At 46.7% G+C, this 13,785-nt stretch overlaps 1 protein-coding gene across 3 annotated transcripts in view; it reads right to left on the bottom strand.

Annotated features, from left to right (window-relative positions):
- The window catches only part of LOC135921915 (uncharacterized), a 30,420-nt gene extending 16,639 nt beyond the window's left edge, over positions 1–13,781 (bottom strand). For 2 of the 3 annotated variants that reach the window (XR_011511345.1, XM_065456365.1), the window contains exons 1-14: positions 7,083–13,781; positions 6,808–7,005; positions 6,531–6,730; positions 6,258–6,453; positions 5,985–6,180; positions 5,712–5,907; positions 5,438–5,634; positions 5,164–5,360; positions 4,890–5,086; positions 4,616–4,812; positions 4,344–4,538; positions 4,071–4,266; positions 334–532; positions 58–257 (exon numbers count right to left, since the gene is read on the bottom strand). Coding sequence is in view for 1 of the 3 variants with exons in the window: in XM_065423882.1 (XP_065279954.1) it covers positions 63–257; positions 334–435; positions 4,071–4,266; positions 4,344–4,538; positions 4,616–4,812; positions 4,890–5,018 (1,014 nt within the window). In the remaining 2 variants the exon portion in view is untranslated. The remainder of the gene's footprint in view (positions 1–57; positions 258–333; positions 533–4,070; positions 4,267–4,343; positions 4,539–4,615; positions 4,813–4,889; positions 5,087–5,163; positions 5,361–5,437; positions 5,635–5,711; positions 5,908–5,984; positions 6,181–6,257; positions 6,454–6,530; positions 6,731–6,807; positions 7,006–7,082) is intronic. The other variant, XM_065423882.1, reaches the window with a different exon arrangement.
- Between the last annotated feature and the right edge of the window lie 4 nt (positions 13,782–13,785).

Below are 13,785 nucleotides of genomic sequence, written 5' to 3'. Positions count from 1 at the left end.
TTGTTGGTCATTCGAAAACACGCAGGTTCAGTACAGTCGTGTGTACGCGATATTTACCAAAATTAAGTCCAAGGGCGCCAGGCTAAGTTCAGTCTGCCAGCAGGACGCCGTCGGCGAGAGAACGTAGAAGCAATAGCAGTCGCACATGGAACGGTGATGCTCGTGCCGGAAGTAATCTCTTTCGGAGCGCAGACCGGATAGTCTACGTGCAGGAGCGTGCTAGGTACCCAACGCAATCTAAAACAGGAGTGCAGAACCTGTAACGACACGGTGCTTATTTGTTAAACACTGGAGGACAAGTCGTAATACGAGTCTCGTGGAAACGGCACTTACCAGTAGTAGTGCAGGGCGAGGAGACAAGTCCAGCCTACGAGCAAGACGCCACTGGCGAGGGAATATAGAAGCAGTAGCAGCCGCTCCTGGAACAGGCGATTCCTGCGGCAGAAGTAACCTTTTGGAGCGCAGACCGTAGAGTCGTCAAGAGCACGCTGGGTACTCTTGTGTACCGCAATTGTAAACAGGAGTGCAGAACCTGTAACGACACAGTGCTTATTTGTTAAACACTGGAGGAGATAGGGGACAGAATTGGCGGTTCCGTATGGCCTAGCGATCTGGACATTGTTCTTGTTCATCGCGTTCCCACCAGATCTAATGACAAGAAGAATATCATCGCTCGTTTACATTCGAGAACGAAGAAAACCGACTTTGTTAGTAAAGCGCGTAAAGCCAAACTGTCCCATGAACATTGGATTTTCCGGTTCTTCCAACGCTCCCGTTTTTCTAAATGAGCATATACGACCCCGTCTAACAAGGCTCTCTTTTCCAAGGCTCTAATATTAAAGAAATAAAGAAACTGTTCCTTTGGGCGGGCAACTGCCAAATTAAGGCTAGGAAGACTACTAACAGCAAATTTCTCCATATTCATGACGACCCATGCATTCAAATTAGACTAGGCATAATTGTTCAACCAATTGACAACAAACATGGCTTGCATACTGAAATGCAATCAATTCTTAGATGGATTTCATTCTTATATTCATTTTAATGCTAGGAGTGTTCATAAACACTTCGACGCTATTGATAATTTCCTCGCATGGCTAACTAGTCCGTTCTCACTAATTGCCATTCTGAAACCTGGTTATCTGACGATGACAAAAATTTGTATTGCTTCCCTAACTACAAAGTGGAATACAGCAACCGACTGGCGACTAATCACGGTGGTGCTGCCATATATGTTTCTTCTAATATTGCTTATCGAAGAAGACATTATCTATCGTTAACGGTTACCAAGTGCGAATCGGTTTGGATTTAATTCAGTAACTGCTTTCTTGCTGAAGATGGCAAGAATTTCATATTTGGCTGCATTTACCGTTCTGCCTCATCGTCAGTCAATGAATTCTGTAACAATGTCGATCTTATTTTACATACTGTACGACTAGAAAACAAAAATTTTCTAATAGACGATATAAACATTTACTCGAAACATCACCTATTTGTATAACTACACTAGTTTATTCCATAGCTACGAACGTGATTGCTTAATGTTCCCACACGCGAAGTCGCTTAGGGTACAGGCACACTTATTGATCATGCATTTTCTAACCTGATTCATTCACCAGAGGCAAAAGTTTTGCACATCGACATCAGTAATCATTACCGCCCCCCCCCCCCCCCCTCTCTGCTTTTACGTTTCAATTCTAATGTGCGACTTTGCCCACTTTTACACACTAAAGATGTTCTTGACAAAGATAGCTTCATAAATAGTGTTGCTAATACAAGTTGTTCTTAAATTATATCACTAAACGACCCCCAGAAAGCCTTTTTCATAATTTTTTTCACTGATTATCTCGTACTTCCGGAAGTGCACCTCGAAAAAGAAATGCAAAAATAATGTCATTTTCTCAGAATTCATGCCTCTCACAGCAGTTACTAGAAATGCGCAAATGGGGTAATTTATATAGGAAAACTGAAAGGCAATCAACATGAACCTAAGTGCCCGATCAGAAAGCTTCTGTAACACTTAACTGCAAAATAAAACCAGCTAAACTATTGTATTTCGAGCGAAGAATTTTACAGGCGGCTAATAACACTAAATAGGAATGGGAAATTGTCAACTCCTTTTTAAATAGACAACTAAACCAGCTACCCAGAATTTCAAAGGATGGAGTAGAGCTCGATTCCCCCGCTGAAATAGCCGAGGCTTTTAGCAGTTTCCTAATAATCGACCTACTCCTGCACAGATGATCAACGTGAACTGTCTACCGCCATTACTTTTATTTCCTATAACGCCAGAAGGAATGGCCGCTGTTATAAATAACCTAAGCCCTGGAATTGATGAGGTGCTTCCTGCTAACATTAATGGCGCACCTAATTTCAGACCTACTTTGATTTATTGTTAAAGACTGGTTTCTGTAGTTCTGAAATGAAGTGCGGCAATGTTATCGCAGTCTTCAAAAAGGGCGATAGCTCATTATTGCACAACTACAAATCTATTAGCAATCTGCCGTTCGTTGGGATAGCTCTTGAGAAACTAATTGAAATGCGGCTAACGAAATATCTAATTATCTTCTCTGCATGCCAGTTCGGTTTTCGCCATGGGTATTCCACAGAGTTGGCACTTATTCATCTTACGGACCAGCTAAAAAAAGTTATCGACGAGGGATTTCTCGCCGCCACAGTTTTCATCGATCTAACGCAAGCATTTGATAGCGTAAATCATAATACCCTATTCTAAGCTCGAAGCAATCGGTATTTGGGGTCGCGCCCTTTCGCTACTAAAAAGCTACTTATATAACCAGGTTCAAGTTGTGTTTCCAGTGCTTATTCTCGACAGCGAACTACTAACACCGGTGTGCCTCAGGGCTCCATCCTGGGGCCACTTCTCTTTATAGTTTATATTAATGATTTACCTAATTGTCTTTCTTCGACAAAATGCAATGTGTACGCTGATGATACCACAACGTTCACCTTTCATAAAGATGTCGTCTCTCGTTAATAAGCTCTCGTAATAAGCTGACTTAGAAAACATTCTAAGTCGGTGTAATGTTAACATGTTATCTATTAATGCAACTAAGACTAAACTTCCTGTATTCTCTTCACATCAGCGAAACAGCTTCCATTCCACCTATCAGTTTTGGTCCCCACTGCCTTCATCCAAGTTCATGTTCATCTTTCCTTGGCATTCTCCTTGATTGTAACCTGAAATATCACAATCATATTGCTCACATAAAAAAAATAGCTTACCGTATACGCACCTTAAAGCACGCGCTTACTTCACACGTACCACATTGCTCTCACTATACCACTTTCGTCCACTTATTGCTTTTGGTATGATATGTTGGGGAACCACCTATAATATCAATATTGCATCTACGGACAGTTCAGAACGGAGCCATCATAATTACTTATAGTTCCCGCTTTTGTAATACCCCTTCCTTACTACACGAGAACAACATCCTTACTATTTCTCGGCTCACTAAATACAACATAGGTGTTTTTTTTACAAATTTCTACATAATGAGCTACCATAAATCACATTTTCACAATATAACTTGACAATTCATAGTACCACCAGATTCACGTTGAATAACAATTTTCTTTCACGAAGAATCCGCAATAACTATACGGTAAACAAACCATGCAATTTTTCCATATGGGTATGGAACACTTCCTCTCATTAGGAAAAGCTGTCCCGATTTTGTCCCGATTACTGTCCCAATTTTTCGTCCGTTCTTTTTTTCTTTTTTCTTTTGTCTTTATTCTTGTAGATGAACAACGGGTATTTTCCCATACTGTTCTTGCTACCATGAGATGAGCTAAACCTTGTTATTTGTAATCAATTCTGTATTTTTTCTGTGTTAATGTTCAGTTCCTGTTGCTTGTATACTACATTATGTGCTATTGTTCCTTTGAGATCTCAACTATCGTAACTGTTCTTGTACACAAGGTCCCGAACAGTCCGACTATGGGACCTCCTCCTGCATACTGAATACTCGTAATGTAACCCAACTCGTAACAATAAATTCTGATTGACACCGCCGTAATACGAGTCCCATGTAAACGACATTTACCAGTAGTAGTGCAGGGCGAGGAGGCAAGTCCAGTCTACCAGCAGGACGCCACTGGCGAGGGAACGTAGAAGCAGCCCAAGACGCTCCTGGAACAGGTGATGCTCGTGGCCGAAGTAATCTTTTGGATCGCCGACCGTAGGCGTGCAAGAGCACGCTGAGTACGCTTGTGGACCGCAGTTGAACAGGAGTGCAGAACCTGTAACGACACAGTGCTTATTTGTTAACCGCTGGAGGACACAGCCGTAATACGAGTCCCATGTAAACGACATTTACCAGTAGTGCAGGGCGAGGAGGCAAGTCCAGTCTACCAGCAGGACGCAACTGGTGAGGGAATGTAGAAGCAATAGTAGTCGCTCCCGGAACAGGTGATGCTCGTGGTCGAAGTAATCTTTTGAAGCGCATACCGTAGAGTCGTGCAAGAGCACGCTGGGTACGCTTGTGGACCACAGTTGAACAGGAGTGCAGAACCTGTAACGACACAGTGCTTATTTGTTAACCGCTGGAGGACACAGCCGTAATACGAGTCCCGTGTAAACGACATTTACCAGTAGTGCACGGCGAGGAGGCAAGTCCAGTCTACCAGCAGGACGCCACTGGTGAGGGAATGTAGAAGCAATAGTAGTCGCTCCCGGAACAGGTGATGCTCGTGGTCGAAGTAATCTTTTGAAGCGCATACCGTAGAGTCGTGCAAGAGCACGCTGGGTACGCTTGCGCACCGCAGTTGAAAACGGGAGTGCAGAACCTGTAACGACACAGTGCTTATTTGTTAACCGCTGGAGGACACAGCCGTAATACGAGTCCCGTGTAAACGACATTTACCAGTAGTGCACGGCGAGGAGGCAAGTCCAGTCTACCAGCAGGACGCCACTGGTGAGGGAATGTAGAAGCAATAGTAGTCGCTCCCGGAACAGGTGATGCTCGTGGTCGAAGTAATCTTTTGAAGCGCATACCGTAGAGTCGTGCAAGAGCACGCTGGGTACGCTTGCGCACCGCAGTTGAAAACGGGAGTGCAGAACCTGTAACGACACAGTGCTTATTTGTTAACCGCTGGAGGACACAGCCGTAATACGAGTCCCGTGTAAACGACATTTACCAGTAGTGCACGGCGAGGAGGCAAGTCCAGTCTACCAGCAGGACGCCACTGGTGAGGGAATGTAGAAGCAATAGTAGTCGCTCCCGGAACAGGTGATGCTCGTGGTCGAAGTAATCTTTTGAAGCGCATACCGTAGAGTCGTGCAAGAGCACGCTGGGTACGCTTGCGCACCGCAGTTGAAAACGGGAGTGCAGAACCTGTAACGACACAGTGCTTATTTGTTAACCGCTGGAGGACACAGCCGTAATACGAGTCCCGTGTAAACGACATTTACCAGTAGTGCACGGCGAGGAGGCAAGTCCAGTCTACCAGCAGGACGCCACTGGTGAGGGAATGTAGAAGCAATAGTAGTCGCTCCCGGAACAGGTGATGCTCGTGGTCGAAGTAATCTTTTGAAGCGCATACCGTAGAGTCGTGCAAGAGCACGCTGGGTACGCTTGCGCACCGCAGTTGAAAACGGGAGTGCAGAACCTGTAACGACACAGTGCTTATTTGTTAACCGCTGGAGGACACAGCCGTAATACGAGTCCCGTGTAAACGACATTTACCAGTAGTAGTGCAGGGCGAGGAGGCAAGTCCAGTCTACCAGCAGGACGCCACTGGCGAGGGAACGTAGAAGCAGCCCAAGACGCTCCTGGAAAAGGTGATGCTCGTGGCCGAAGTAATCTTTTGGATCGCCGACCGTAGGCGTGCAAGAGCACGCTGAATACGCTTGTGGACCGCAGTTGAACAGGAGTGCAGAACCTGTAACGACACAGTGCTTATTTGTTAACTTCTGGAGGACACAGCCGTAATACGAGTCCCGTGTAAACGACATTTACCAGTAGTAGTGCAGGGTGAGGAGGCAACTCCAGTCTACCAGCAGGACGCCACTGGCGAGGGAACGTAGAAGCAGCTCAAGACGCTCCTGGAAAAGGTGATGCTCGTGGCCGAAGTAATTTTTTGGATCGCAGACCGTAGTCGTGCAAGAACACGCTGGGTACGCTTGTGGACCACAGTTGAACAGGAGTGCAGAACCTGTAACGACACAATGCTTATTTGTTAACCGCTGGAGGACACAGCCGTAAGACGAGTCCCATGTAAACGACATTTACCAGTAGTAGTGCAGGGTGAGGAGGCAAGTCCAGTCTACCAGCAGGACGCCACTGGCGAGGGAACGTAGAAGCAGCCCAAGACGCTCCTGGAAAAGGTGATGCTCGTGGCCGAAGTAATCTTTTGGATCGCAGACCGTAGTCGTGCAAGAACACGCTGGGTACGCTTGTGGACCACAGTTGAACAGGAGTGCAGAACCTGTAACGACACAGTGCTTATTTGTTAACTGCTGGAGGACACAGCCGCAATACGAGTCCCGTGTAAAGGACATTTACCAGTAGTAGTGCAGGGCGAGGAGGCAAGTCCAGTCTACCAGCAGGACGCCACTGGCGAGGGAACGTAGAAGCAGCCAAAGACGCTACCGGAAGAGGTGATGCTCGTGGTCGAAGTAACCTTTTGGAGCGCAGACGGTAGAGTCGTGCAAGAGCACGCTGGGTACGCTTGTGGACCGCAGTTGAAAACGCGAGTGCAGAACCTGTAACGACACAATGCTTATTTGTTAACCGCTGGAGGACACAGCCGTAAGACGAGTCCCGTGTAAACGACACTTACCAGTAGTAGTGCAGGGTGAGGAGGCAAGTCCTGTCTACCAGCAGGACGCCACTGGCGAGGGAACGTAGAAGCAGCCAAGGACGCTCCTCGAACAGGTGATGCTCGTGGCCGAAGTAATCTTTTGGATCGCAGACCGTAGTCGTGCAAGAGCACGCTGGGTACGCTTGTTGACTGCAGTTGAAAACGGGAGTGCAGCACCTGTAACGACACAGTGCTGATTTGTTAACCACTGGAGGAAACAGCCGTAATACGAGTCCCTTGTAAAGGATACTTACTAGTAGTAGTGGAGGTGAGGAGGAACGCCCAGTGAGAATACCAAACGAAGTTACAATGGAAGATAGAAAACTTCCGACTGGATTGTGCCCGACCCATGTGGTGTAGAAGAGAACTGCGAAATGCGAAACTCGCCATGGTTCTTGACGTCGCAGAAACTGACGAAACTTGCATTTTGAAATTTTTTGGAGGCGGAAAATACTGGCTTAACTCTTCAGAAAGAAACGATGCATAAAGTGGACTATGTAGTCACAAGGACTGTTCAGAATGATGGAGAGATCAAGTGAACGTGGAAATCAACGAGTAGCAATCAGAAGACGATCTCGAAGGCACTAGACAAATTCAGTACCGAGATAAAAATACAACTGTTCGATGCGAGATGCTTCACGCTTGGAATCGCAGAATGAGCGTGCTCGGAAGAATGAACAATAGCTACCATATCGCGCCATTGAGAAATTAGAGAATATCGACTAGCAAGAAAATTAAACGTATTTGACGCCTCGTGGTTAAGATCAGGACTTCTGAATTATTATCTTCAGACGGGGGGAAATTTGAATGCAGATGTACCTACACTGTGAATGAATTTTGGAATTCTTGCAATGACAGCAAACGTAATTAAGTTTGTGTTGATGAAGTTATGCTTGGAACATCATAAACCAGGCAAAAGGCGTGTGCGTAGAAGCAAAAAAAAAAATTCGCCGAGCAGCAATGAATCTTTGGAAAGGGAGATCAAACAGTGAAGAAATTAGAGTTGAGATGCGCATCAAGGTGCCGTTCTGACGTGATCCAGCCAGCCCAGTATTCTAGGAATGAACTGGGACACGGCCGACGGTATTCTGCTGTCATATACATATGAAGACTCGAGTGAAATGCTCACGAAGCGACCAGTACTTCAAGCCAGGGCAAAAATATTCGGTCGGCTGGAATTTAACGTCCAGCAATGTAACAGCCAATATCGGTAGTCAGTGACGGGAAAAACCCGGAATCTTGGGACAACCCTCTTCCAGAGGAAGATAAGTGATCTATGGAAAAATATACCGAGGAAGATAAAGGACTGAAGAGCGCATCGACAACAAGAAACGGAACGTAAGCACTGACACTTCTCGGATGCACGCCCGGCGTTGTATTCAAGTGCAGCATTCTTGGTAATATCACAGCGGAGACACTGCTGGTCCTGGCAAAGAACAGAGTAGCTCTAATGAACACCGCCGTCAATCTCGCAAATTAGAACTTGCGAGCAACAGTAAAGTATCGGACCGCTTGTACAATCATGCTGCATTGGAGAAAGAAAATGCACGAAGCACCCGCTGAACACAGACTAAAGAAAAAAAATTACTGAGTAGGAGAACAATGGCGATGCATCAATAGTAGTGAAAGGTTGAGCAGATATAACCAGGAATCACCGTAGGAAAGATGTAGTGAACAATTTCGTGGAAGGGATCCCAGTTGCTACAGACCAAATAGCCGTTACAAAATGCCGGATAACAATGAAAGGAAAGTAGATGAATCTCGTTTCAGATATGCGTCGAAAAGGATCTCAAGACGAGGCATTGAAGTAGACAAGTTCGGCAGTTACTCGAATATTTGGAGAGCAACTGCGTGAATGTTTCGTTCCGTGAATATTGGAGGACAAGTTCTACGGTCCACTAAAAGCAGAAGAAATACCGCCGACACCTGCCTCATTTGGCTAGAACAAAGTGTATATTGAAAAATTGCAGAAATTCAGCAAGCAAGCGAATGTGCCGTCAGTAGGTGAATACCAGATATATTAACATAAAGATACAATGAGACTTCAAGGGCGCCATCGGTAGGGCCCGTATCACAAGACGAGCAGCACCCGATCACATGTAAATGGAAGAAATCCATTGACTATTAGTGCGACACGTATATGGACAAACTTCACGGTGGAGTACGCGGTTCACTGGTGCGTATACGTGTAAGAAATACGACAGTGCGTTGTGTGGCGAAGATACAATTCCAGATCCTTGTAAGAAGTACCTCCTCTTGAGGATAGAGTAACGAAGACCAAATTGTCTGAAATAGCTGGTCTACGTTTCAACGGTGCGCTGGGAGCAACTACAAAAAAAAAAGGAGACATAGCCACACTTTGTGTAGCAACTTTCACATTTGCCGCAACAGGAGGTACACTGCGAAACTGTTGGAGACTTCACATCGGTTTTCTACACTATTTTCGGCGTTTCTCGGCTCAAACATAAATGTGCTCAGCAACAATGCAAGAAGACTTTCAGGAGAACAAATAACGGATTGAATGCGGTCGAAGCAACATTACGTCGATAAACAACTGAATTTATGACCTATCACCAAGTGGAAATTTCCTCCACAAAACACCGTGTGGGGGCGGTTTCTCTGAAAGGCTCACTCGTAGTTTTCAAGTCTACTGCGGAAAGCGATCGGTGGATGTGTACTGCATAATGGATAACTATATACCCGAGCATATGAAGTAGATGGTATCACTAAGAAGCAATCGTTAACACAAGTTCACGACGTAGCTGGAGAACCTATTCTGCGGACCCGATGGGTGGAACCAGAAAACTGGGAGGAAACATTGAATAGGATGGCAACCTTCAACAAAAGTGAACACTACGTAGAGTTACAAAAGCATTGTGAAAAATACGGCACTCCGAGCAGGCGAAATAAATTACGGGTGAGGAAATGAAATCAGCTAAGAAATATAGCCAGGAACGGAAGAAATTCAACGTCGTTTTACTCTGAGAGCGACATACAAAAGCCTTTTGGAAACTCTGGCGAAGGAAGTCTTCCGAAGCATAAACCTAACCTCGAAGGTCTGCATAGTAAATACATTCGAGAGCAAATTTCATCGGAAGCCCACAAACTTCGTGTACTTGCGGGACCGGCAAGGTGTAGCAACAGGATTAAGAAAAGGAGCACTGAGAGAACACTAACCATAGCCGTCAGGGGAAAACACGGCTTCATTCAAAAGCAGACGTTCGGAACCTTAAATGCCAAAGGGCTTATCCGCCACACGAGGAGACAACCGTAGTACCAGTGGAGTGTATAGATGGTACTTGTCAGAAGTAGTGCAGGGAGTTTAACGAATCTGCGTCTCCCAGCTGAAAGCCAGTAGCGAGAAAAACGCAGGCGTAACACGGCCGGAGACTAGATGTGCAGAACCGCCCGCTGGATATATGCTTGTGAATAGCCGCAATGGAAAGCAGACGGTAGGAACGAATGAAGGAAAATGTGGAGAAGGAAGGCAGGGAGAATAACCAGTTTAGCTTGACCGGTTTGCTACCCTACACATGGGAGCGGGATGAGGGATGAAAGATGGGGAGAAGAGAAAGGGAGCACATAACACGGCACACACATCGTTAGTTAGTCTGTCACTCTTGCGCGGTACGTGACATCACTGTCACAGCCGCCCGCAAGCCCGTCTCCTTCATAAACCGAAGCAATCCCTTCGTCGCCTTCAGCTGCGATGTCTGTCGGCGATATGTGAAAATAGTTGCAACTGACAATAGTCTATTCTCAAGGTGCGCTAGAACGGACGCCAGGGACTGTCTCTGAACATTATATTCAGGACAGTCGCAGAGAATGTTCCAGCGTCTCCTCGCAAAGACAGGCATAGCAGAGAGCGTTGTCGGCCATTCCAATTCGAAACGAGTAAGATTTCGTGAAGGCCACCACCAGCCATAAGCGATAAAGCAGGGCGGCCTCACTTCGGCAGAGTCCAGTTGGAATAAAGAGATGCATCAAGGAGGGCAGGTCGTGTTGACGATTGCTCCGATTGGTCTGGCTGCTTAGTGTGCACCGCAGAGAGAGCGTGATCTCCCGTGCAAGCACTCGAAGTATGCTGGCTGCGTCGGACCGTGAAAGTGGTATGGCCTTTTCCTGTGTGTCTTCAAGAGCTGCCCGAGCGACTTTATCGGCGTCTTCATTACCTATGACGCCGCAGTGACTTGGCAGCCACTGAAACTCCATACATCACATGAGAAAGGACATCTAATATCGAGCACGAGCTGTTCGAATGCCCCGCGACGCAGAGCTGATAGCACAGATTGTAGGGCTGCGTTTGAGTCACCGAAAATTGACCATTGTCGAGATAGTTCCCGATTGACGAAACAAAGTGCAGCGCGAAGAGCAGCTAGTTCCATAGATGTTGATGTCGTTGGGTGGTCAGACCTAAAGCTGATGGTAATACCTCTTGCTGGGACGACCACAGCACCGGACGAACATTGGATGTTTGTGGAACCATCAGTATAAATATGTGCACTGTCCGCGTACCTCTCGTGCAGAAGCAGAGAGTTGTTTCAGCACAGGCGACGACAGCTTAGACTTTTTACCGATTCCTGGTACGCTGAGATGGACTGTCGGGCTGACAAGACACCAAGGAGTATCGATGGTTTAGATGCAGCGGTGAAGCCCGAGGGAAGTTTGTCGTTGTACTTGTGTTTTAGAGAATGATTGGTGCCTGTCTGAAGGTAGTGTTGCAAGGTGGCGATAGCGGGCACGTGCAAAATGTCTGATGTGCGTTCTCAGGGCTTCCACCGTGATGCGAGTTTGCATTGGATGGTCCCGAGCAGTCGCAATAGTAGCCTTTGTTGACGTTCATCTGGGCAAACCAAGGCAGACTGAGTTCTTGAGCTTGTGCTGCCTGCAGAACACGAATATTTGTTCAGTACAGGTCGACTATATATTAGAAAACCGAGAAAGACCTCTGTAGAGTCATATCATTGTGTCAACTGACATCCCCCACGTCTTTCCTGTCAAGTAGTTAAACTGGGAGGTTGCTGTCAGGCGCCGTTTCATGTAGGCCACGTGTGGGCTCCAACAGAGGTCTCTGTCGATAATTACGCCAAGAAATCTGGGCTCTGACATATATAGGAAATGGTCCGCCCATTGAGATGACATAAGGCGTTATTGGTTTGCGAGTAAATGCCACTAGGGCGCATTTTTCTGGTGATATGCCGAGACCTTGTTCACACAAGTAGCTCGCTGTCAAAATAGCCGCTCTTTGAAGCCGTGCACATATCTGAGGACGTGTGACTGACGAAGTCCAGACACAGATGTCTGCGTATGTTGAAATTTGGTGGTAGTTGGCCAGTATTCAGCAAGCCCAATAAGAGCGACGTCGAATAGCGTCGGGCTGAGAGCACCGCCTTGAGGAACGCCCCTGCTGGTATAGTGTCGCGCCGTTGGGCCATTCAGTTAACACATAATGACCTTGCAGCTAAGTAACTTGCAATCCACAAGAATACTCGACCACCGAGGCTAACCATCACAAGAGCGTCGAGAATGGCCTTATGTATTACGTTATCGTATGCCCCTTTCACATCTAAGAATAAAGCTGCAGATAAACGTTTTCGGGACCTTTCGTGCTGGACATATGAAACGAGATCAACTACATTGTCGAGGGAAGAGCGGTCACGTTGGAAACCAGCCATGGAATTCGGATAAATCTTGTGTTCAAGGTACCATTCCAGGCGGTCAAGGATCATCCGTTCCATTATCTTTTCTACACAGCTAGCCAACGCTGTTGGGCGCTAAGAGGTGAGCACTAGCGGGGATTTGCCCTACTTCAATATTGGCACCAGGCGGCTCACTTTCCATTCGTCAGGGACATTTCCCTCCTGCCATGAGGTGTTGTAGAGTCAACAATGCTATCCGTGCGGATTCTCCGAGATAGCACAAGGCTCGGTATGATATACCATCTGGATCCGTACACGGTGAGCGCCTGCAGAGAGCTAGTGCCGCCTCGAGCTCCTCCATTGTAAAAGGAAGGTCCATGCGGCAATCACGGGAATGGGGAACGTCATCTCGGCCTGGAGGATCTGGACGTGTCGCTTGGTCTGCCATACACGCACAAAAGTCTTCGACATCAATGTCTTGCCGCCCTTGGAAAAGCGCAAGCGCCTTGAATGGAAAACGCTGTCCCGGAAGGCAACGCAGAGCTTGCACCGTTTTCCAAATGTGAGACAGTGGCTTGCGGGGGTCGAGTGTGACAAAACGTTGACCAACGTTCCGACGCTTATATATCCATTCGACGCTGAAACTTCTTTTGAATCCTCCTGGCTGCCCTAAGGTCATGGATTGATTTTGTACGTCGATATCGACGTTCCGCCCGGCGACGAAGTGCTCGAAGTCGCTCTAATTCTATGTCGAAGTCGTTTCGCGTGTAAGAGATCGTCAGCACGCGAGTGGCGTTTCGCATCGTACTTTTAATTCTTCGCTCTAACCCAGAGGGTAGGCTCTCGCGGCAGGCATCTTCCATATCAGATTTGAAGTTCGCCCATTGAATCGTCCGAATGGTATTCCGTGGGCCAGATCTAGACGACAAGCATTTGATGTTCAAATAGGTGGGAATGTGATCACTCCCATGTGTCTCAATATCTGGAAACCACATATCTGGCGAGAGAGTTGGTGACGAAAGCAAGGTCGAGGCAGCTGCCGCATTTCACGCCTCGAAGAAAGGCGAGGCTACCATCGTTCAAGAGAGTAAGGCCATAGTTGTAGGCGATGCTTGCTAATCTTCGTCCTCTTGCATTTGTCTTTGTACTTCCCCATGCTGGATGGTGTGCATTGAAATATCCTATGATAACCCATGGGGCGGGACCAACACTCAAAATATCCGCTAATCTTTTAGTATCGAAATTGCTGGAAGGCGATATATACACGCCTATGAGAGTAAACAAGATTGTTCTTTTTAACTGTGATGCATATATATTG

The sequence above is a fragment of the Dermacentor albipictus genome, chromosome 1, assembly GCF_038994185.2.
Source record: "Dermacentor albipictus isolate Rhodes 1998 colony chromosome 1, USDA_Dalb.pri_finalv2, whole genome shotgun sequence".
In the NCBI taxonomy this organism is placed as follows: domain Eukaryota; kingdom Metazoa; phylum Arthropoda; class Arachnida; order Ixodida; family Ixodidae; genus Dermacentor; species Dermacentor albipictus.
This window is presented reverse-complemented; position numbering and strand designations above follow the sequence as displayed.